This window comes from Dipodomys spectabilis, unplaced genomic scaffold (genome assembly GCF_019054845.1).
Source record: "Dipodomys spectabilis isolate Male_0828 unplaced genomic scaffold, ASM1905484v1 ptg000034l, whole genome shotgun sequence".
NCBI lineage: Eukaryota > Metazoa > Chordata > Mammalia > Rodentia > Heteromyidae > Dipodomys > Dipodomys spectabilis.
Genome location: NW_024870711.1, coordinates 6933067 through 6954977, shown reverse-complemented (window position 1 = coordinate 6954977; position 21911 = coordinate 6933067). Strand labels below are relative to the sequence as shown.

At 37.5% G+C, this 21911-nt stretch overlaps 1 protein-coding gene across 1 annotated transcript in view; it reads right to left on the bottom strand.

Annotated features, from left to right (window-relative positions):
• The window catches only part of Cntnap2 (contactin associated protein 2), a 1675080-nt gene that overhangs the window by 944886 nt on the left and 708283 nt on the right, over positions 1-21911 (bottom strand). The window contains exons 5-8 of the mRNA XM_042677312.1: positions 21290-21493; positions 16029-16213; positions 10317-10460; positions 6699-6963 (exon numbers count right to left, since the gene is read on the bottom strand). Of these exons, the coding sequence (XP_042533246.1) occupies positions 6699-6963; positions 10317-10460; positions 16029-16213; positions 21290-21493 (798 nt within the window). The remainder of the gene's footprint in view (positions 1-6698; positions 6964-10316; positions 10461-16028; positions 16214-21289; positions 21494-21911) is intronic.

Sequence of the window (21911 nt, the reverse complement as noted above, 5' to 3'; positions counted from 1 at the left end):
CTAAAATGTTATTCTTTTCTTACAATTAAATAAAAACACAACACAACACAACTATCCCTACATACCACCCGCCTCTCACACACACAAGGAACTCAACCTCATTTTACTTATCTTCCCTGGAAAAGGCACTTTTTAAAGCCTGGAAATTTTATAGAAACTATAATAGATATGGAATCCTGGAGTATGATTATAACTTAAGGTGTCTCCTTTGTTTCTAAAGAATAAGTCAATCCCTAATATGACAAAATGATTCTCCAGTGTTCCTTCCCGCTTTCCTTCATCTTGGAATATAATGCACCTATTGTGAAAAGTGCTCCAGCCTGCACTGAAATGTAATTAAAAGTAGATTTCCACTCAGCTTGCACGAAGATGGTACAGCCACTGTGGGAATCGAAGCACAATAAAAAATCAGTTGGGCGAAGGACCCAAGGGCAAGATAGCATTCGCTCAGATGCTTTTTACTGGGTATCATGTGGCTCCTGGGGCAAAGCTACTCATGAATCTGGATAATAAAATCAGCAAAGGATGATATGGATATATCCAAGAATATCAGTGTTTGTATCTGTGATTGTGGAGGAGCATCCTGGGCTCCTCCTGGGCTCCTCCTGGGGCGAACGTGCTTCTCTCAGCAATCCTTCCATAGGTTCTCTTGTCCCCTTGAGATCCTAGAGCCAGGGTTGATCTCAGCAACTTTGAATGATAGATTTGCATTGGGGTGGAACTTCTTAGAGGTTTATAAACCCATCAGGACAATTTTGTGGGTAAGTATATTTTGTGCATTATTTGGGAATAATGATATTTGATCGAGGGGTTGGACATGAGAGAAAAATCAGTGTTGTTCCTTGTGTGTATGTAAGATGGACTGATAACCCATCAATTAGAGGTAATCATTTTTAACATTCTCATTTTATGCTAATCTTTGCACTAGCCACATATTCATAACAACAAAACTAGGGCCATATTCTCCTTCTTTGTCTTTTGTTTTGTGGTAGGAAATTATCTTACTATTCGGTCCAAGCTGGCCTTGATCTTCAGCATCCTGCCTCTGCTCCTAAGCCCTGGGTGGTGAGTGTGCTTCTCCAGGCCCCAGCCTCTTCTTATTGTACACATTTTTATTCACACTGTAATAATTCTCCACAGTATGAAATTCTAGTTGATGAATGCTGACACAATAGTGTTCCACATAAGGATACAGTCTTGACAATCATCTGTCCATTATCAATTATTTTTATTATTGTATCCATGCTGAGATAAATATCTGTGTACCTCTTAATTTTCAAGAAGAGAAATAACTCAAATTTAATGGATCAAAAGGGAGTAGCATTTCCAAGGCTTCTAATAATTATGGCTTTTACTTGAGCTAAGGGACAAAATACATATAACAAATAATTCTCCAATTGCTTTCCTATAGTAATTCTAAAATAAATCACTTGGAATATATGGAAGACTGTCTAGTTTCATGTTATTTAATTTCTGAATTATGAAAATTTATTGAAGGAATCTTGAAATAATATCAGCAGGTTGAAAGCACAGAGCTAAAATTCATTTCCCAGTAAGCAATTAAAACATTAAAAAAATCCTCTGTATTGCAAAGGAAATTGTTTTTACATGTTAGAAAAGATTTATCACAAAGGAGAAGTTTTCAGTGAAAACTTTGGAAATTGGTATGGATTCATTCCTTTAAAGAAATACTATCCTATTAGCTAGTTTTTGTTGTTAGTTTCTTAATTAATTAATTATTTATTTTTGTCAGTCCTGGGCTTGAACTCTGGGCCTGCACTCTGTCACAGAGCTTATTTTGCTCCAGGCTAGCATTCTACAATTTTGAGCCACAGTACCACTCCTGGCTTTTTCTGAGGAGTTGAATGGAGATAAGCGTCATGGACTTTTCTGCTTGGGCTGGCTTCAAACTAGAAAGAGATGAGTCCTTATCTCTTTTCGTAGCTCACACTGGCTTAAAACTCATGATCCTCCTGCCTAGCCTTCTACAGTGGCAGGATTACACCTGACTACTTTCTTAAAAAGTTTATACAATTCCGGGAAGGGATATTCTATTGTTTAGGACAGACGGTGTCAAGAGACAGTTCCAAAAAACTGCACCTGTTCAGATGGGACTGGCTTGTCAGTGTTTTCCAGTGCATGCCCCAGCTTCATCTAAACCAACAGAATATCCGCCTCTCCTGACACAGGTGGAAAGTGGAGCTTTGCAAAGAAATTTTACTAAGAAACAAAAGTCAATGAAACAAGGCCACTGAGGATCTTCTTTGGAGACAGAAATACAAACAACGACGATCTTTGCCAAGCTGAGGATTTCTGAGCAGTTTTAGATGCCAAGTCATTCTCCTAAAATTGAAATAATGGTGACATAAACAAACCAAGCGCTCAGACTTAGCTACACCATTGATCCTGGACTAGGATATATTCAGAGTGACTTTTCTGAAAGGCTTTGTTTGCGTAAGGGAAAATCAATGGGAATTGATTCGTTTTCCCAATAGGTGAGATAAGACATTAATAGAAATTACATATTCCCCATTAGATGCATGCTGAATCACATTTTAGAACCTTATTAAAATTATTATAAATTTATTATTATAAATATTTGTCTGGTTTTGGTCGCATAAAATTGAAGCATTTAGCAATGAAAACTTTACTATAGATGGTAGGTCAGTCTTTTGTTTTCAGTAAAACAGCAGAGAGTAATACATGTTAATGCTTATGCTATTGTAAGACTTTAAAAAACCTCAAAAGACACATTTGGTTTTCCAAATGGAATGATGGATTAAAAAACCCTAGTCAACTAAAACTTTAAAAATATCAACACAAATTTGTAGGTTGGTGCTTCATGGGCATAAAACCATGATGGAGGAATATGCCAATGTTATCAATGGGGAAATAAAGAGAAGGGAAAATATTACACTTACTGTATTATTTTTAAAGTACTCAGGTAACTGGGTGCTAGAGGCTCACACCTACCATCCTAGCCACTCCAGAGGTTGAGATCTGAGAATTGCCATTCAAAGCCAAATTTGAGCCCAAGAGATTCATCTCCAATTAACCCTTAAAAAGTCAGAAGAGGTAGAACATTAGTTTTGAGTAAGAAGAGCTCAGGGACAGCACTCAGGCACTGAGTTCAAACTGCAGGATCATCATCATTCAACCCCCCCCAAAATCATATATATGTATGACATATATCATTTACTTGGATAAATATATGTATATAAAAATCATATATATTACTCATCTATATTCATTTATATAAATTATATATACATATATATGGACACATAGATAGCAATTGATCTTGGGTGGAACCTGTTTTCTTGCTGTGTTTGGATGAAAATCCTTTGGAAAGATCAGTTCTAGATCCATCTTCTGCAGGATTCTAAAGAATCAATAAGAAACATCCCCTTCTTGTTATCTTTTGATCCTTTGACCCTATTTATCATCTTATTTCCCCCCTATTTCTTATTTTAAAAAGTAATACATAATTATGCATTGGTAAGTCAGTAAACACTATCCTAAATATAGTGAAATATTATTTAACTTGATTTTGCAACTTAGAAAGTATCTTCAGAGAAACATCACCAACAGTGCAAAGTTGAGTTTACTTGGAGTTTGATGAAATATTTAACTGAGTCCGCTGCCCTTGACAGAAGAAACAATTGGAAAATAACCTGAGCGTGAAGGTACGTGTATAAGGGAAACATGGATCACACAGTAAATCCTCTCTTATTTGTAAGTTAGTGCTAGACCAGTTCCCAAGAACAACACTAAGAAAACAAACAAGGTTTATAGTGTGCAGAGGGTTCCAGCAAGCATCTCCAATTATAAGTACCATGTATCTTGATCCATGCCACCCCTTTGATTATGCTACCCATCCTTCCCAGACCCAATCATCACAGACAAAAAAAGACTAGGAATCAATTAAGTTACCTTGATCTTGAAACAAAGATTAACTGAAATCAAGACCAAAGTACAACTCTATTCTCTGTTGAACCAGTCAGTGTGCTACTTGGCAAGGATACAACTAGTATGTATATTTCTCCTTCAGATTGCCTGCATGCTCATAAATATTTTGTAACCAAGCTATTTCTAAAACCAAGTAACATGCAGTGGTTATTTTCTGTATTATATGTATTTACCAATTATTATACATTACCTATATATTATATGTTATATATTATACTATTATTTGTCTTTACAAATTGGATAAAATGCAAATAAAATGGTTGTCCATATGTTGTATTTTTAATGAATGTGTTTCTACATGTGCTACTTCCCTTAAACATGAACAGTGTTTACAAATAGACTAAACTGACAAATCTTCTAGAGTCTATTTTTATTATATTTAGGCAAATCATTTAGGTGAACTAGTGGTCACAAATTGATTCCTTGGCTAATTTGTTTATGAAAACTGGGAGAGAACAAGGGAATGGATGACACCATTCAGAAGGAAATGTACTCATTACCTGACATGTAACTATTACCCCTCTGTACATCACCTTTACAATAAATTTTTTAAAGTATTTAAGGCATAGCTTCAGCTAGAAAACAGTCCTAAATAAGGCCAAATCAAATGAATAAGTGCTTTAATCATTAGGTTTAGATTTTATCATTTCAAAAATAATGGCTCATGTTACATGAGACCCCACCAGCTAGTTTGGGTTTACTAGAGACTGTCAGGTGGGAAGATAAGGAATGATTTCATGTGTTTAGTCACTAGAAAAGATCCTTTAATCCCAGCAGTCAGGAGTTCTTCAACTGTGTAAATCTTCTGTGTGTATTTGGTTTATCTTATTTAGTCTCTACAGATTTTCTTACTTCTATATATCTTTCTGGGTGAGCTTATGTAGGAAAGAAATGACAACATATAGTTTATCGTCATTTTGGGTAACTAACAAACTCACAGGTAACTCATAACTAACAAACTCAGAGACAATGAATATCAAAGTTGTTCACAGTTCAATTTCAAGAATCCAGGCATACTACATCTTGTATATATATTTTGCTAATTTGGGGAGGGGAAGGGAAATAACAAAATGCTGAACCATGGATACGGGTTGACCCATTGTAACAACGAGATGTCCAAGACACTATGTTAAAAATGTTCCATAGGAAATGTGCTCATTACCTTACTCATGTGACTATAACCCCTCTGTACAGTATCTTTACAATGAAAAAATGTAAATAAAAAAATATCCAGGCATACCTCTGAGAGAACCACACTTCTTCATTTCTTCTCAGTGAAGTACACATACACACACACACACACACACATACACACACACACACACACACACACACACACACACACACACAGGCACACTAGCACAGAACCCATTTTACAAGAAAACAAAAGCCTTCACCAGGAGAAATTCTGTGGTTGAGCACCAACCAGTTAAAAGAGCAAGGGAACTGAACTTGATAACTATTATTGGACTGCCTTCTCTAGTGAAGTTATGCTGGATAGTGATAGAGAAAGGAAAGGCTGGCTTCTGCCTTGACAGTGTTCACATTCAAGAGGAAGATGTGGCGAGCAGAGTTTCTCATGTGTTGGAGTTGGTATCAGATATGTGTGCAGCAACCACGATACTAGAAACCAAAGCCCACATGTGTACAATTGAGCTTTCCACTGTAATATTCTCTCTCATTATTTGCTGTGTACTAAATGCTCAGTAAAGGTTAGTTCTTTCTGTCCTATTCCTAAATTGTTCTTCACAAAATAAAAACACCTAGAAACACTTGGTGGAAAACAGCAAGGAATATCTAGAGAAATTTGGGGCCATTCTTGGTATTTATAAGTCCCATCTCACATGTACCAATTATGCCTTCATATCATACTTCAATTGGTAATATCATACTTCAATTGTGTTGATGTGATCAAAGCAAGTTCTGGTGCCACCAAGTCTCATCTGTCATTATCTAATCCCATTATCTAATCCTCCGCTCCTCACATCTCTCCTTATGCTTGAGCCTCTCTGCTCAGGAAGCTGAGATCTAAGGATCATGATCTAAAGCCAGCCCAGACAGAGAGGTCTGTGAGACTCCTCTCCATTGGACCAGCAAATGTCCTAAAGCCCAACTGTTAGTCCAGTGGCACAGTGTTGGTCTTGAGTGAAAATGCCACCAGGGAGCCAGAGGTCCTGAGTTCATACCCAGTACTGTCCTCTCCACCATGATATTGCTTAGTCAAGCCAGTAATCCCATACTTGATGTACAATATAGGCATCCCACTTTGTATTTACCTTTTTCTTCTTTCATTTCCTGACACTTTACAAATTTTTAGTAGTTCAAAAAGTTGACTATTCCTTTAAACTTACAATTAAATTCATGTTATACTGTTACTGATATGCCAAAGTTGTTTGAATGGCCTTAAGGTCAAGATATCAGATCATGTTATGCTGTGATAAAGAGGTTTTCATGTGAAGCATACAATGCTCCCTTCAAGCAACAGCCATTTCTCTATTAAATGAGAAGCAACATCCCCAAATCTTTTCAGCTATTCTTGGTTATCATGAATCCCTTTCTTCTCCTAAATTCTCATTTCCCTTAGTTAATCAGCACACCACCCGACCAAGCAAGGAACTCAAGCATCTGAGTGACAGTAGAATCACGAACTTGCAACACCGATTAAACACAATGAAGCTCTGAGCATCAAAACGCTGCTTGGGGACAGGCCAGGAGGCGAGTTCACTGACCTGAGGAGATGTCGATTTGGCTCATCCTGATGTGCGTGACATTGACCCGGACTCCCACTTTGCTCTCGGTGAGGTCGATCTCCACGTTGCCCAAATTATCTGCGAAGTGGCTGAACAGCAGGAGACCGTTGGGGTTCCAAGTCCTGAACTGGAAACTGACCGAGAACAGGTCCTGGTGAGGCCTCCCAGGTACCTCCAGGTAACTCGTAGCATTAAAAAAGACAGGGACTGTGTAGGGCTCCACACAAGAAAAATTCAAATTTCCCTAAAAAGAAAAAGGAAAGAGAAGAAAAGCCTGAGTCGAGACCTAGAGGTATCAGATACACATTCCCACAAGATGGTGGATGAGGGGACCATTTCACAGATCTCTAACCAGAAACTCAGCCTGAGGCAAGCAGAAACAGAAGTGCTTGTGAATCTACCTGCTGAGCATCCTATCACAGCCTGCCGTCTCTCATTGGGAGTTTGACATCCTGATGGGATGGGCTGACATTGGGATGCCTGTCTTTCAGACCCAGGAAGGACCACCAAGCCTTTCAGACCTGCAGCACCGATGGGGCCAGAATACAGGTTGAGGGAGATGTGCCCTTCCTCTCTTCCTCTCCCTCACCCAGGCCAAGGCTCACTATGGGACTGGTCTCACAGTGAATGATGGTTATTGGCTTGCTGGCATTGAATTGATATTCCAGAGCAAATAACTTGGGGTTTATCGGTATACCTACTATAAAAGAATTTATTCACTGCTTGACATGACTATAATTGTGATTACTACAAATTATTTTGTTATCCAACTCAAAATTCATTTAAGTTCCTTAAAATGAGTTTATCTACGCAAGGCATTCGATCTTATGGACTTGGTAAAATAACTGCGCTTTTGGTACAAAAACTATTGATTTGCCATCCACATACACTGAATTAGGTATTCTAGCACCTCCGTACCTTTTCTATAAAGATCTGAAAATCTGCATTTGTTTCAACTATTTTATCCTGTTGTAATAATTTAAGGAATGTAATAGGATGATATCTTTTCATTAGCTCTCTCCATCTCTACCTCTAAAACATACGTGTATGCACATATATGTAGGTATACATGTATATGTTATGCATGTACTATATATACACATATATGTATAATTCCATATGCTACAATGGTGTAAATTCACACCCTATTTATTCTGCCTATTTATTGGATGTCAACACATTGTCTAAGGCAGGTTGTCTTTCTGCATTAATATTCAAATTAAATTGGCTCTGTACTTTTGCAGATGATTCTTTGCAACTGCGTTCTTTGGCTGAGGAGAAGGACTGCCTAAGCCAAGCAACTGAGACATGACTATTGACTGCATGCCTGCGTGCTGGGCCTGATTCCCCACAAAACGCAAGACTCTTCCTGAGTAATGGTGCTGACTCAACCCCGTGTACCAGGAAGACACAAGGGCGTGGGGAGAAGGGCTGGATCAGTGCTCCCATGAATCCTACTGAACTATCAGCGCTCACATCTCTGAAAGCAATTTTTGGTTTGCTATAAACAGTTGGCTTTATAAGGCTGCTTATAAGATGTCTTATTTGTCTCTCTTGTGCCTACAATTTTTCAGAAGGTATGTATATTAGGAGGCAATAGTAGATCCAGCCCTCTATGTCTGACCCTGAAATTATTTGTGAAAATGGAATACATTTATAGGAATATTTTATGAATATTTTATAAACAGAGACATATATTTTTGCATTTCAAGTTTGAAACAGCATTTATAATCACAACATACTCTGTAGTTATGTTGACTTGAAAATGAATGTGAATTATAATACAATGATCTGTGTTTGGATGTAGCTGTGGACCAACAGTAAGGTCTAGAGGGGAACAAGAATATTCCAATGATGTAAATTCTTTTTATTTTATTTTTATTGAAATGGTGATGAGCAGCGGGGGTTGAAGTTACATAAGTAAGTTAGTGAGTACATCATTGCTGTAAAGTCTATTTCTAACTCAAGCAACAAGTTCTAAATTACAACAGGAGCAATAACAACAACAACAAAGCACAGGGATGCTTGTGATATTTTCTCCGAAGCATAATTCTGGAGGAGGCGATGCACATACTGCTGATGACTAGAAACAACACTATGAAAGAGTGCTACCATTTTGGTAGTCCCATATTGCGAGCCTCCAATCTGTATCTGTTGCTCACCGTAACTTTGGAGCATTACTATGCCAGGTTATCTGTCAACCTTCTTACCTACAAAATATTTATATTTTCTTTCTGTTTGCTCATAGGTTTCAGTACATATTCATAGCACACTCAAGACCGTCTCTGCTGTCTATAAGAGCCATTCCTGTTTTTCACTGCAGTCATAAGAGAAATTTTCATCAATGCTCAAATTTTATTCATATAAATTCCTTATTGTTCTGAATAAAAATATTAAAGAAGCATTAACTTGTATTAAATGGTTAGTTTATGGTTTCTTATTTCCAACCTGAACTCTGTCTACTTATCAATCCATATCCATTTATCCAACAATATTCGGGTTATTTTTAATCTGAGGCCCAACTTTGGGGGAGATAAGGCCATCTGAATTGTTTTAAAGCCCAGGATAAATACTGAAATACTCATGATGTATTTATTTCAATGTGTCTCCCTCAAGTGTATTGCTCTCCAGAATCTCATATCTCATACACTGTTGAAACATTACATTGCTGTTTGGAAATAGCTATTAGTTCTCTGGAATTGAACTCAGGGCATGAATGCTCTCTCCCTGAACTTTATTACTCAATGCTAGCATTCTACCATTCAAACCACAGCTCCACTGTCAGGTTTTTTTCAGGTTTTTGGTGATTTATTGGCCATAAGAACCTCACAGATTTTCCTGCCCTGGCTGGCTTCAAACTGTGATCCTCAGTCTCAGATCTCAGCCTCCTGGGCAGCTAAGATTACAGGTGTGAGCCCCCAGCCCCCAGCCCCCAGCTTAAGTTAACATGATTGAGAGATCCTCAGCAGTTCACTGGGATAGCAAGAATGTTGACATATTTTCTAAGTTTTCCTTTTTTCCCTAAAATTAGTGGGACCAACTCATCCAAGAGCCAGAAGAAAACCACCTTGAGCTTTTTGTTGCATGATTTTTTTTTAATGGCACGGCAGTCAAATTTTGTTGCCTGGTATACTATTTAGCATCATTCACGTTTTTGAAAGAGGCCATTCATTTACATACTTGAATAAAATCTTATCTTTGAAGGCTTAAAAGTTGAATATCATGAAGCACTTGGTTTCATAAATAAAAAACACAAGCAAATGCAATTAGACAGTTGATAAGAATAATAGTGTTGATTTGCCAGGGTGCGATATATGCTGAAATCATGAACACAGAATGTAATATTCTGTGGGCCAGCTAAGGAAAACCTGCTATATCTCTCATGTCAGTTTTGTCTCATATCAAAGCAATTATCCTATTCTTCTATATACCTCCACAAATGTCAGATAACTATACAATGTGTTTTACATTCTGGAACCCAGGACAAACAAGATAAAAATGTGGTGATTTGGTACTTCTTGTTCAATATCCCATAAAAACAAAAGGCCCTTGGAATTCTTAATAGACCAGTATTGCGCTGAAGAATCAAATTCTTACCACATTTGATGGCTCTAATTTCTTCCGTCTGGCAAGGTCAGTAATATTGATTCCATTGTAGTTAATACTCTCCATGCAACCTTTGAAATTCTTTCTACTACTTGAACTTGGCTTGCCAGAGAAAGGTACACCTCCAAATGTTATCTTTGAGGAAAAAAAGAAATCAATATAAATATCCACAGAAGAAAAATTATGACTACATACAAAGTCAGGTATCTTATCTCAATCAAAATATACAGCCATGTAGTGTTCCAAAAATCTTTGCGTATTGCATTATGTTGTTGTTAAAGTGCATACACAATCATTCATTCTAGTAATTAGGTTACAGCTTAAACTATAACATAGCAAACACCCCTTGCATCTTTGTCAATTTAAAGCATTTGATAAATTTTCCTAAGAATATTTTAAATGATTTTTTCCAGAAAATTTCTTTTACCAAGTAATATGACATTGTTATTCTTCATGGTTATCATTCAGTGACACAATATCAATAAATATGGTTTGTAATCTCAAGAAAACTAGCACTAATATCATATGTGGATAAAACTGCAGCTTAGAGCAAGGAATATTATTGGTTTATTCTTCATAGACATACTATAGTCCAATGATTGGCAGAGCCAAAAGTTCATTAGACTTATTTTGAGTACAGAAAAACCTCAAAAATATCATTACTATAATGATTAGGGACTTCTTTGGATATAAGGGTTATAAGTAGAGCAATATAGACTCAGAGATATTAGAGGTTTTTCAAGTCATTATGCATTTCTTTGTCCCTTTAGGTATTATTTCTTAGAAGAGCTGTGCATTTTCCATGCCTCTTTTGTCAATGTGTACCATTGCAGTATTCAATTTGCAGAGTACACAATAACACTTAGTAGTTATCTACAGTGCCAGGAGCATTTACTACTACACTGTATTCATATATTAACTTGCAATCACATCTGCAATCCAAATACATATAATCCAGATTCTGTTTTTCCTTCGTTTATTTGGTTTGTTTGTCTTTTGTCAGCCATGGGGCTTGAACTCCGTGCCCGGATGGTATTTTTGAGCTTTTGCTCAAGGCTTGCTCAAGTGCTCTACCACTTTGAGTGACAATGCCACTTTTTTGGTGGTTTATTGGAGATAAGAGGCTCATGGGCTTTCTTGCCTGGACTGGCAAGAGATCCTCAGATCTCAGCTAGGATTACAGGCGTGAGCCAATGGAGCCCTGCTACTTTGTTTGTTTGTTTTTTTTATGTCATCAGTATAAGTTGTTTTATTTTTAAGTAAAAAAAAAGCCATAGTTAAGACATTTGTAAAAGCCAGTATATTGTAAAGGTAAAAAATGTTTTTTGTTCTAGGAGTATTCATATATAAATTATTTACCATTATTTGGAGCCCTGGCATTTTAAAATGCTTCATTGGTTTTAAGGAAAAAGACTAATTAATGTTAGTTTATGATGCAGTATGTTTTAAAGGCTTCCCTTAAAATTAATTAATGTTAATCATGCTTAGTTGAGTATATTTCATGTTACATGGAGTTCATACATGAGAAAGAAAGAAGAAAACTGAGAAAATAAAAACATATAAGAAAAGATTGAGCTGGGCCTGGTGGCTCACAGCTGTAATCCTAGCTACTCAGGAGGCTGTGACCATAAGATTGAGTTTGAGGCCAGCCTGGGTAGAGAATTACATGAGACTCTCAAAAATAACCCCCAAAACAACAGGACAGGAGGAGTCTCTCACGTGGTAGACCTAAGCTGGCTTCTTTGGGTAGTACCCATGCTCAGATGTTAAGGACTTCTTACACCAATGGTAAGACATAGTGGTGGTAACATGGAGTGATGCATTTCCTATTTGCAATTTCTTTTATCATTTTTTTCCCAGAACTGGTAGTGATAAAAAAAAAAAAAATCTATGCAGGTGCCTTGCTGCAGCATGAGAGACTCAAGTGAGCTGATTGCAACCATCAGATGAGTTCTCATCCCAGTTCCTTTTGTAAATTATCATGGAATATTTTGTCCTGTCCTATTTCTAGATATAAATTTTCAGCAGTAAGATAAGGTGGTTGAACTAGAAAAATCTCTTGGGGTATTCTACTTGTTCCGATCATATTTTTTAAAGTATGTGTTAGGTTAAAACCAAGTTCATCCATCTTGTATAAAGTCTTATAAATAACATCGTGTTCACCATTTTATTAGCTGGAAAGTCTGACGGAGACCTCTAGATGCCTCTAAGACTGCACCCGCTCCACCTTCTTCAGAGAAACACAATGCATTCCAGCCCAGGACAGGCCACACACATTTATCAACCTCTTGGGAGCTACTTTTGTCTCATCGTGTTTAATTGGAAGGGCTGTATGTGATCTCAAGAGCTGTCATAAAGTGGGGAGGGGACACGCTTCTTCCGTCTGTCTTCCTTTCAGCGGGCTGGAAAGCAGTTGGCATGTGAGCTGCCTTCTTAGAGTGTGATGCCCAGCAGCATGAGAGCATGCCAGAGCAGAACAAAGGGACTGCCAGGAGCCGCCACTGGGATCTAGCACTGCCTGGGCCGGGAGTTTGAACTGAGAGGAAATGTGCATTTGATACATGGAGCATATACATGTATATGTTTACATAGGAGTTAGGACATATGCATTGTGTCCTCATACAACCAAAGGAGAAATACACTGGTGTATTTCTTATTGGACTGGAGGAATATGAGTTACCCACTTTCAATCTGCTGGTAAGGGTCAGAAATGGATCCAAACTCAGCCTTCCAATTCTATTTGCACTTATGTGATTGGAATTCTTTGTAGTCTGTAGCCAGTGTTTGGTTTTATGATAGACAGAGAGTTAGTTATTCCCTCCTTCCCAAGCAAAGGAGTATTACAAAAGATAATGGTATAAAATAGCATTGCACCAAAGGACAGATAGACTGATACCAGAACATGCCTACAGGGAAGAATTCCATGTTGGATGATATCAAAGGTGTGAAGATGTGCATCATGCCTCTCTTCCTGATATCCATCTTCTATAATCTCCTGTGACCTAGGCAGAGCCAGATCGTGCTCACCTCAGGTCAGGACTGATTTTATACCAAGTTGTTATTAAAAAATCAAATTATGTAAAGCTTAAATGACATTACACAGAAACGTTAACGTGACACATGAGTTCATGTCCACACTTAACTTCCCTGTGTGCTCTGAAGGTTGTGTACATCTAATGTGTACATCTATTGTGTCCCGATAATGGAAACATTGGCCACGTGGTGCTGACTCCTCTTCCAGCTCCTTCCAAGTTCATAGCATGAAATTAATCATGCTGTATTTAAATCATGAACACCAGTGCATTCTCCCCTTCCACCCCAGAGATAACTGGCTGGGAGAAAGGCCTAGCACACCTCTGCCGTCAGCTTCCACACCCTGAAGCAGCCTGACTTCAGGGAACCAACACAGCATGGTGAAAATAAGAAGACTGGGTTCGTTATCCCTGAGGCGAGACTTAAGACTTCAATAGGAATGCCATATGATTTATATGGTTTGGGTTATTTTAGATTTGAGCTGATTTTCATGAGGCCTATGAGATATGTAGCTAGTAGCTCCAAGCATACAAATACGAAATGTGAATGAAACTGAGAGACTGGCTAACAGAATCTCTGGATTTCATGCAACAATAAGCACTTTATATATGTATGTGGTATGTATGTATGTATGTATGTATGATATGCATTTATAATGTAGAGATATAAACATACACTGACTTGACTCTTATAACCCATACCAATGACTGCTCTCTCTGGACGGAATAAGACCAGGCTGTTGCTTTGCAAAGAGAAATATGTAAGTCTATCTCAATTCTTTCAAAGCAAACAAATTCCTCCTAAGTGTCTCTCTCTCACGCATTTTAGTCTACAGCTGAGGTTCCCAAAGTGTTTTGTATAGACGGGTTTTAAAGTGCCCATGAAACCATCAGCCACGTATGGACAGTGCTATGTGTGTATGAATATTCATAGGATGCATCACGAACGCAGTAGGGTCTATGACCCCAGCTTTTTAATTCTGTCTTCTTTTTTATTTTAATTTGAATTGTGTTTGCCCATTGCTAATGTTTCAGAGTTGCTCACCTCTTCTACCACACGTGAGAGTTCCTTAATGGAGGATGAATAATTCATCTTCAAGTTCTCTGTGCATTGGCAGACAATTCACAGGAGCCAAGAGTTACACTAATTTAGAGGAGCTCAAGATTGCTGTGATTTCTGACCTCTTTCCCTTTCAATAATCATTTTGTGCTGAAAATATATGGGGGTTTAATTATTTGCCAATAACCTTTAATTTGCTTGATGTTAATTAAGTCACAATCAGGGTTTATGTAATCCTTGTCCATACTAACTCCATATTTTGTAGTGTATATGAAATATTCAGACCCTACAAAATTTACAGGCTCTTTGAACATACGAAGAAAAATTTTAAATTGCAGTGAAAATTCTGACTTTATCTCATGTTTTGCCTTATGATGAACATAGTCCACATTTAAAAACATGACACAAAACATACATAAATATAAGGATATGTATCTATAATGTCAGCCTGGGTAACAAGGAAGACAAGCTGGCACAGAACACTTGTAGAGGGGCCACAGTAAAGTTGAACATGGTAAAGCATTATGTGCATGCACAGTGAAAAACACCACCCTGAGGGGTGTACTTGTCTGATGTTGGATAACACTTTCCTATAACTTGGGATCTTTGTGAAGTAGAACATCTTGTTGTCTGATAAAAAGAGAGCCTACTATAATAGCATGAAACACAGCAATAGAGAGAAGAGTTCTATTAAATTGGATTCCAAAATCTGAGTACAAGCATACTCATCCCATTAGCAAGTATTTACTGCTATTTGAGTAGGAGATGAGAATGTATTTGTGCATTTTCAAATGGCTACCAGTTATTAGGGCCTGATGATGAGGTTATTCAGACTCACTAACCTAGAACTGCTATAGAAAAATTAGTAAGACTCCCAGCTCCATGGGCTAAGAAAGTTTGAAAAACTTCAGCTAAATAATATTTTATCCTTTATAATCTAGAGCGATTTCTAATATTGTATATTTAGTGTTACCTTTTTTATGTAATATTCTAATAAGAACTTTTATCTGTACATATGACTGACTGATGGTTTTGACGGATGTATAATGCTTGAATTGTTACCCAAATAATTTATTGAAAAAGAACCTAAAAGGCCTACTAGCATGTTTACATATAGATATTCATATATCTTACATATATATGTACATGTATTTGAAACATGATGAACATTGATTTTTATCTTTTAATCTTTTCTTGTTTGGAAGATAAAGTATGTCTTGATACACAATCTCTAAACTATGGTATGTTTCACCCCATTTACTTCACGACAATTATTTCTCAGGAAAGAGAATAGAGTCAAAGGCTCATCTACAGCCATGGAGTTAGAAAAGGACAAGATAAACCAGAAATGACGATTTCTTGTTCAATATTTTGTGGTAAACATCATTCTGTCTCCAGCGCCCTGCACACGCCGAGGAGGAACCAAAAGGATGGTTGATTACCAGTTGTTATGGTTTGAATGTTGATTGCCCCCAGAGGTCATTACAGAAAGACCTGGACTGCAAAATGGCCATCCTGGAGGATGCTAGGAGTGTTTAAATAGGCACGATTTGCAACAGAGCAGCCTCAGGTGGATTCCTTGCTCTGCTTCCAACACCCCCTCTCATGTACCTCATAATCCAAGTCCAGGTAGTCAAACTCTCCATTGGTGCGGAAGTGCTGCAGGCTCCTGTCCAGGGTGAGGTTAATGCTGCGTCCTTGGCGCTCAACCACCACACAGTGCCAGTGGTTGTCGTCCAGCAGACTTCCGGCCATGACGGATGTGTGCCCATAGATGGGGCCCAGCTGGTTGCTTCCTGAGGCATGGGAGCGAAGGAGAAACAGCCCAGTGACTACGCAGTCCACTCGCCTCGTGGGAGATTTTCCCTTCCACAATGCCCAGTGGTGGATTTCCTGGCACAGATCTACCCACGGAGGTGAGTCTAGGAGAATCTGTCATACCTGTATTCAAAAACGTTTTATGTTCCAGCTACATACAAGTTATTCGAAATGGAAAATTTGAATGTCTCTTCCCCTAGCTGGACTCGGTGGTCTCTGGTGTCAGACCAACACGGAGGCATCTGAATTTATTTATTCGGGACATATTCATTATTAATTAGTTTTTAGTATTATGATTAAGCCATATGGAAGCCAAAGAATTGAGCGTTCCAGGCTCTGCCTAGGCTAAAGAGCAAGAGTCCATCTCCAAGAACACAAGAAACAAAATAAAGTGTGCCCCCTTGAAAAAAGCAAGCACTTTTCAGTGTTTCGGACAGTACCGTGAACTCTGCTCACCGTTGGTGAGGCCCATATGCATTCAGCATCACAGAGCAGTTGTGAAGGCAGAGGCTGTGAATTCAGCATCACAGAGCAGTTGTGAAGGTGGAGGCTCTGCGTTCCGACCTTGAGGTTCAACCTGGGGGAAGTGGATGGTGCCTATCTTTCCTCACATACACAGTGAGGTGCATGAGCAAAATTCTTTTCACTTAGACAAAGAAATCTAATGCTGATGTGTGATGGTGATTGTGCGTGCGTGTGTGTGTGTGTGTGTGTGTGTGTGTGTGTGTGTGTGTGTGAAATGAGGCAGGAATCGAGAAAAAAGGGGGAATAAATCTATAGCACATTACTGTTTTAGAGCTCAATTTACATGCTGAACAGCAGAGACCTGCATGATGTTGCAGGAATCATGTGAAACATGACACTTGAGGGAAATGCTTGTCTTCCCTGTCATGCAACCCAGGGAGTCAATACAACGCTGGAAGCAAAGCGCTTTCCAGTGAAAAGGTAATGGACTGTTCTTTGTGAGGTCATAGGACAAGTTACTTATTTTAGAAAGTGAATGTCACACCTCTATCAACCAGAATTGGTTTTCAAAGGTTACTCTGCATGTTTCGTTTGTAGGGGGAAAAATGGAGAAAGGTCTATAGAAATAAATGTCTTTGGACATAATCCAGCAATTGTTTATGCATAGTCACACATACATGTAGACACATAGTTTAGACACATACTTTGGTGCCAGTTTGCTCCCCATAATCCTTCTGTCTTGCTCAAGGATAGTGCTCTACCCACTTTGAGTCACAGCTCCATTTCTCTCTCTCTCTTTTATTTTTATTTTTTGCTGGTTAATTGGAGGCATGAGTCTGACTTTCCTTCAGATGGCAATCCCCAGATCTCAGCCTCCCGAGTAGCTAGGATTATAGACATGAGCCACCAGTACCTGGCTCATTGTGTCTAGTTTTAAAAAGAATTTCAAACTATCTTGCCAGGTCACCCAAATGAACATGTTCATCATGACAGGGATATACAAATAATCAGCAAAGATAAAACAAGAAGATTGGCAGTAAAAGAAAATGCAAACATATTTCTATCTCTCAAAATTGTCTGAACTATGATTTTTGATGTTCTTTTTTAACTTATTTTTTGCTGGTCTTGGCATGAATTCAGGGATTCCTTGATTTTCTTGCTCATAGTTGGAGCTTTACCAACTAAACCATGCTTCCATTCTGCCATTTATGTAGTTAGTTGGAGATGGAATCTCACAGACTTTGCTGCTTAGGCTGGCTTTGAACCAAAATATTCTAGGTCTTAACTTTATGAGTATCAAGTATTACAGGGGTAAGTCATTGGTGTCCAGTTAGATTGCTTATTTTTTCCCAATTTTTTCATATACATATATTTAATTGTATTATGTGTTTTGTACATATAAGAATATTATATATAGTGTACTTCCAATTATTGGTATCATTTTATTTTATTTATGTTTTATATCTTATAGTTTTAATTTAATATTATATAGTATTTCCCTATATAATTAAAACTTAGGGAGCAACATCCAAGATGGAGGACCGGAGACAGGGCAATACCAGCACTATCTGCTCAATCACGGTAGCCAAGAGATGGAATCAGCCTATATGTCCCTCAATGGACAAATGGATCAAGAAAATAGATAGATAGGTAGATAGATAGATAGATATCTACACACACATATGCTACTCATGCATCAGAAAGAATGATATTGTACCATTCATAAGAAATGGAAAGACTTGGAAAAAAATTATACTAAGTGAAATAAGCCAGATGCCGAGAAACACAGGTTTCATGGTTTCCTTTGTTTGTGGTAACTAGAATGTCCTATAAATCTACAAGTAAACACATTGTGTGATAAGTAAGAGGTTACAAATGATAATTAACTGAAGAATAATATACTCTACGGAGAGCTCAAATAGTATAATCCTTTACAAAGATCAAGTCAAAGCCAATATAAGAAGTACCAGGAAACAGGTACTTTAAAAAGGTGTGGCCAAGGGGAGAGGGGTAGAGAATGAAAGGGGGATGGGTAGAGAATGTAAAACAAGAACACAGCACATGTACCACAGAAATGCGAAAAATAAGGGAAGAGGTGGGTGGAAGGGGATGAAGGGATGACACCGATCAAGATGTACTGTGTACATAAACTGCTTTGTTAAATGGCAAAAAAAAAAGTTCAATACAGGGCTGGGAAGGTGGCTCAGTGGTAGAGTGCTTGCCTCGCATGCATTAGGTCTTGGGTTCGGTTCCTCAGAACCACATAAGCAGAAAAAGTAGGAGGCAGTGCTGTGGCTCAAGTGGTAGAGCGCCAGCCTTGAACTGAAGAGCTGAGAGACAGCACTCAGGCCCAGAGTTCAGGATCCATGACCGGCAAAAGAAAAAAAAAGTTCAATACACATCCTAATAATTTGTGGAATGGCAACTCCCTTTTACAAGTACTTAAAGACAATAAAAGTATTCAAAAACATGTTAACTGCTTTCAACAAAGGTCTATATATTCAACTTTTTCTTTCCAACTACAAAAGGAATGATAATATTTTACAAGAAGAATTATAAAAAAAATCCTCTTTATGCTTATAGAATGAAACAACTATTTGTAAACTTGCTGTCTTTCTTTACATTTAACTTTCCCAATTTTTGACATTGTAAGCAATACTGTGGAACTGCATCATTGGACTTCCATCCTCTGGGAGTAATTTCTCATTTCCCTTTATTATATTTGGATTGGACCTATTTTAAAGTGTCTTAAGATATATTGTCAAATGCTTTTCAGAAAATATCTTCTTTGTGGTAGAACAGCTAAAGGAGATTCTTCTTTCATATACACAACATCGCTGATACGATTTTAAGCATGTTTACCTACTTGACAGAAGTTAATATTTTTTCATTTTCTTATTCATTTCTTTTATAGCTAGTCTAGCTAAGTATTCAGTGTGTGTTGAATGCCTTTTTTCCCTCTTGTGAGTTATCATTTCTATTCTGTACTTACATTTTCTCTTAGCATCTTGGTATTGCTATGGAGTTGGCAGGATCTATTATTCATGAATAACATTAAAATTCCATATTTGACATTTGGATTTTCCCAGCTTTCATGTGCATTTTGGTGTTTTGATATTTTTAACACTAAAAAATTCAATATTTTTGTGTAATTATGTGATATAGATTTTTGTATGCTTTTCATTTCTTTCCTTTAAAAATTTTTTTCCTGATGGAAGCTTATTTATTTATCCAGCTTAGATGTTGAGGATGGAAAGTTGTATAGCTAAGCATATATATGTAGGATGATGCTTCTGTGCATAAATAAAACTTAACTGAAGTTGCCTTATAGTTTAATGCTAGACTTTCAAAGTAATAAAAGTACTATATAGAGTCTAAGCTTCACCCAGTAATGTTTGGGCATCCATATTGATAATTCATAAGGTAGTTTTATAGACAAGATCACTTTGTAGCTTCCTATAAGCAGGCATATATGGACGTGCATTTTAGTTTTGTATTTTTAAGTACAAATGGAGAATTCTTATTTCATCACAGCAGAAAATATTTGGGACAAAATATCCTTTCATAGAGCCTAGAATTTTTATCCAAGGAAGAGAATGAGATTGTCATCATTTTTCATGATCTCTGGTTGATTTATTATTATTATTATTATTGATACTGGTATTGGAGCTTGAACTTAGGGCCTCACACTCTGTCTCAGACTGGTTTCTCTTAGATGGTGCCCTATCAGTTGACCCACACCTCAAGTCCAGCAATTTGTAGGTTCATTGGAGATAAGAGTCTCCAGGACATTTTTTTCCTGACTGGCTTTCAACCATGATCCTCCAACTCTCAGCCTTCTGACTACCTGATTAAGTCATCATTGGCACTGAGCTGATGCTTTGTAGTTTCTAATACTAGTTCTAGTGATATAGATAGATAGATAGATAGATAGATAGATAGATAGATAGATAGATAGATAGATAGATAGATAGATAGATAGATTTCCTTGCTCTTTGAGTGAATCTTATCTATTTTATGTGCACCCAAACATGCATTGGTGTTAACCTCTTAAGAACAATTAAAAACAGATAAACAATAACTCCCATGAGTCACTTCTTTTTCTGTCTCCAGTGGACATTTCATTATGTCTCAATTTGGATGGAGTGTTGTCTCCTTCAAGAGGATTTTCCCCACTGGACATATGCTGGGGCCATTGCCTTGTAAGAGGGCATTAAACCTATTATATTTACCAATTTATAAGCCTTGTTATTTCATTGTTCTTAATAATGATAGGCCACACATTGCTTCACTCCTGCATTAGATCCTAAACTTCCTAAGTTTAAAGACCTCATTTGTTCTCTGGTGTACGCCACTGTGTAGTATAAGACTTTGTATTGTACCAGTATCATACTGCAAGTGCACAAATATTGTTTTCTGAGCTATTTGGTCCTAATGATGGAAAATTGACAAAGTCAAACAGATATGTCAATATCTCCGGACAGCTATGGATTAAGAAAGAATTTCAATATCATGTGAACTTTCCTAATTCACATTTTAAGGAATGAAGCAGTGTTTTCCAAATAGAAACAATGAGAGTCACAACGCACCTAGGTTTAGACTGAGGACCAGCTTGGCTTTCTTCAGTTCCAGAGTGATGTAGTCTCCTTGCTGGCCTTCCCCATGCAGGATCACCCCTTCGCCCTCGGAAGTTTTAAATTTCAAGGAGATGACATCTTTCAGCGTTTTCATTTTCTTGTTTCTGAACCGATAGGGCAACACCACGTGGCCGTCGAAGTTGATGACGTCAGCCCCTAGAGAGGAAGGAAATGGCGAATTAGTTCACTCATCATGGGCTTTCATTCGCTGTCCATGTGTGCCAGCACTGAAAAAAGGAGAATTAAAAGAAGTGTGTGGAGAACGCAGTGCTCTCTTCCCATTCTGCTCATTCTTTCTATTCATGATGCAATGCCAAGTGGCCTTCATGAGGAAGAATGGGAAACAATGATTATACTTCATTTTTACAGATAAGATATTCTTTATGCTACATATTTATAAAGTAAGATGATAAATTTACACATTATGAATTTTATATGTGTCAGATCCTATAAAGAACATATATACTTGTATTATAAAGAATACATGATTATCATATATATTATAGAGATATTAATCAAAAACCTCAATTAACATGTTTTAAGTATTTTGAAATTTATGGAGCTATCTATCTAT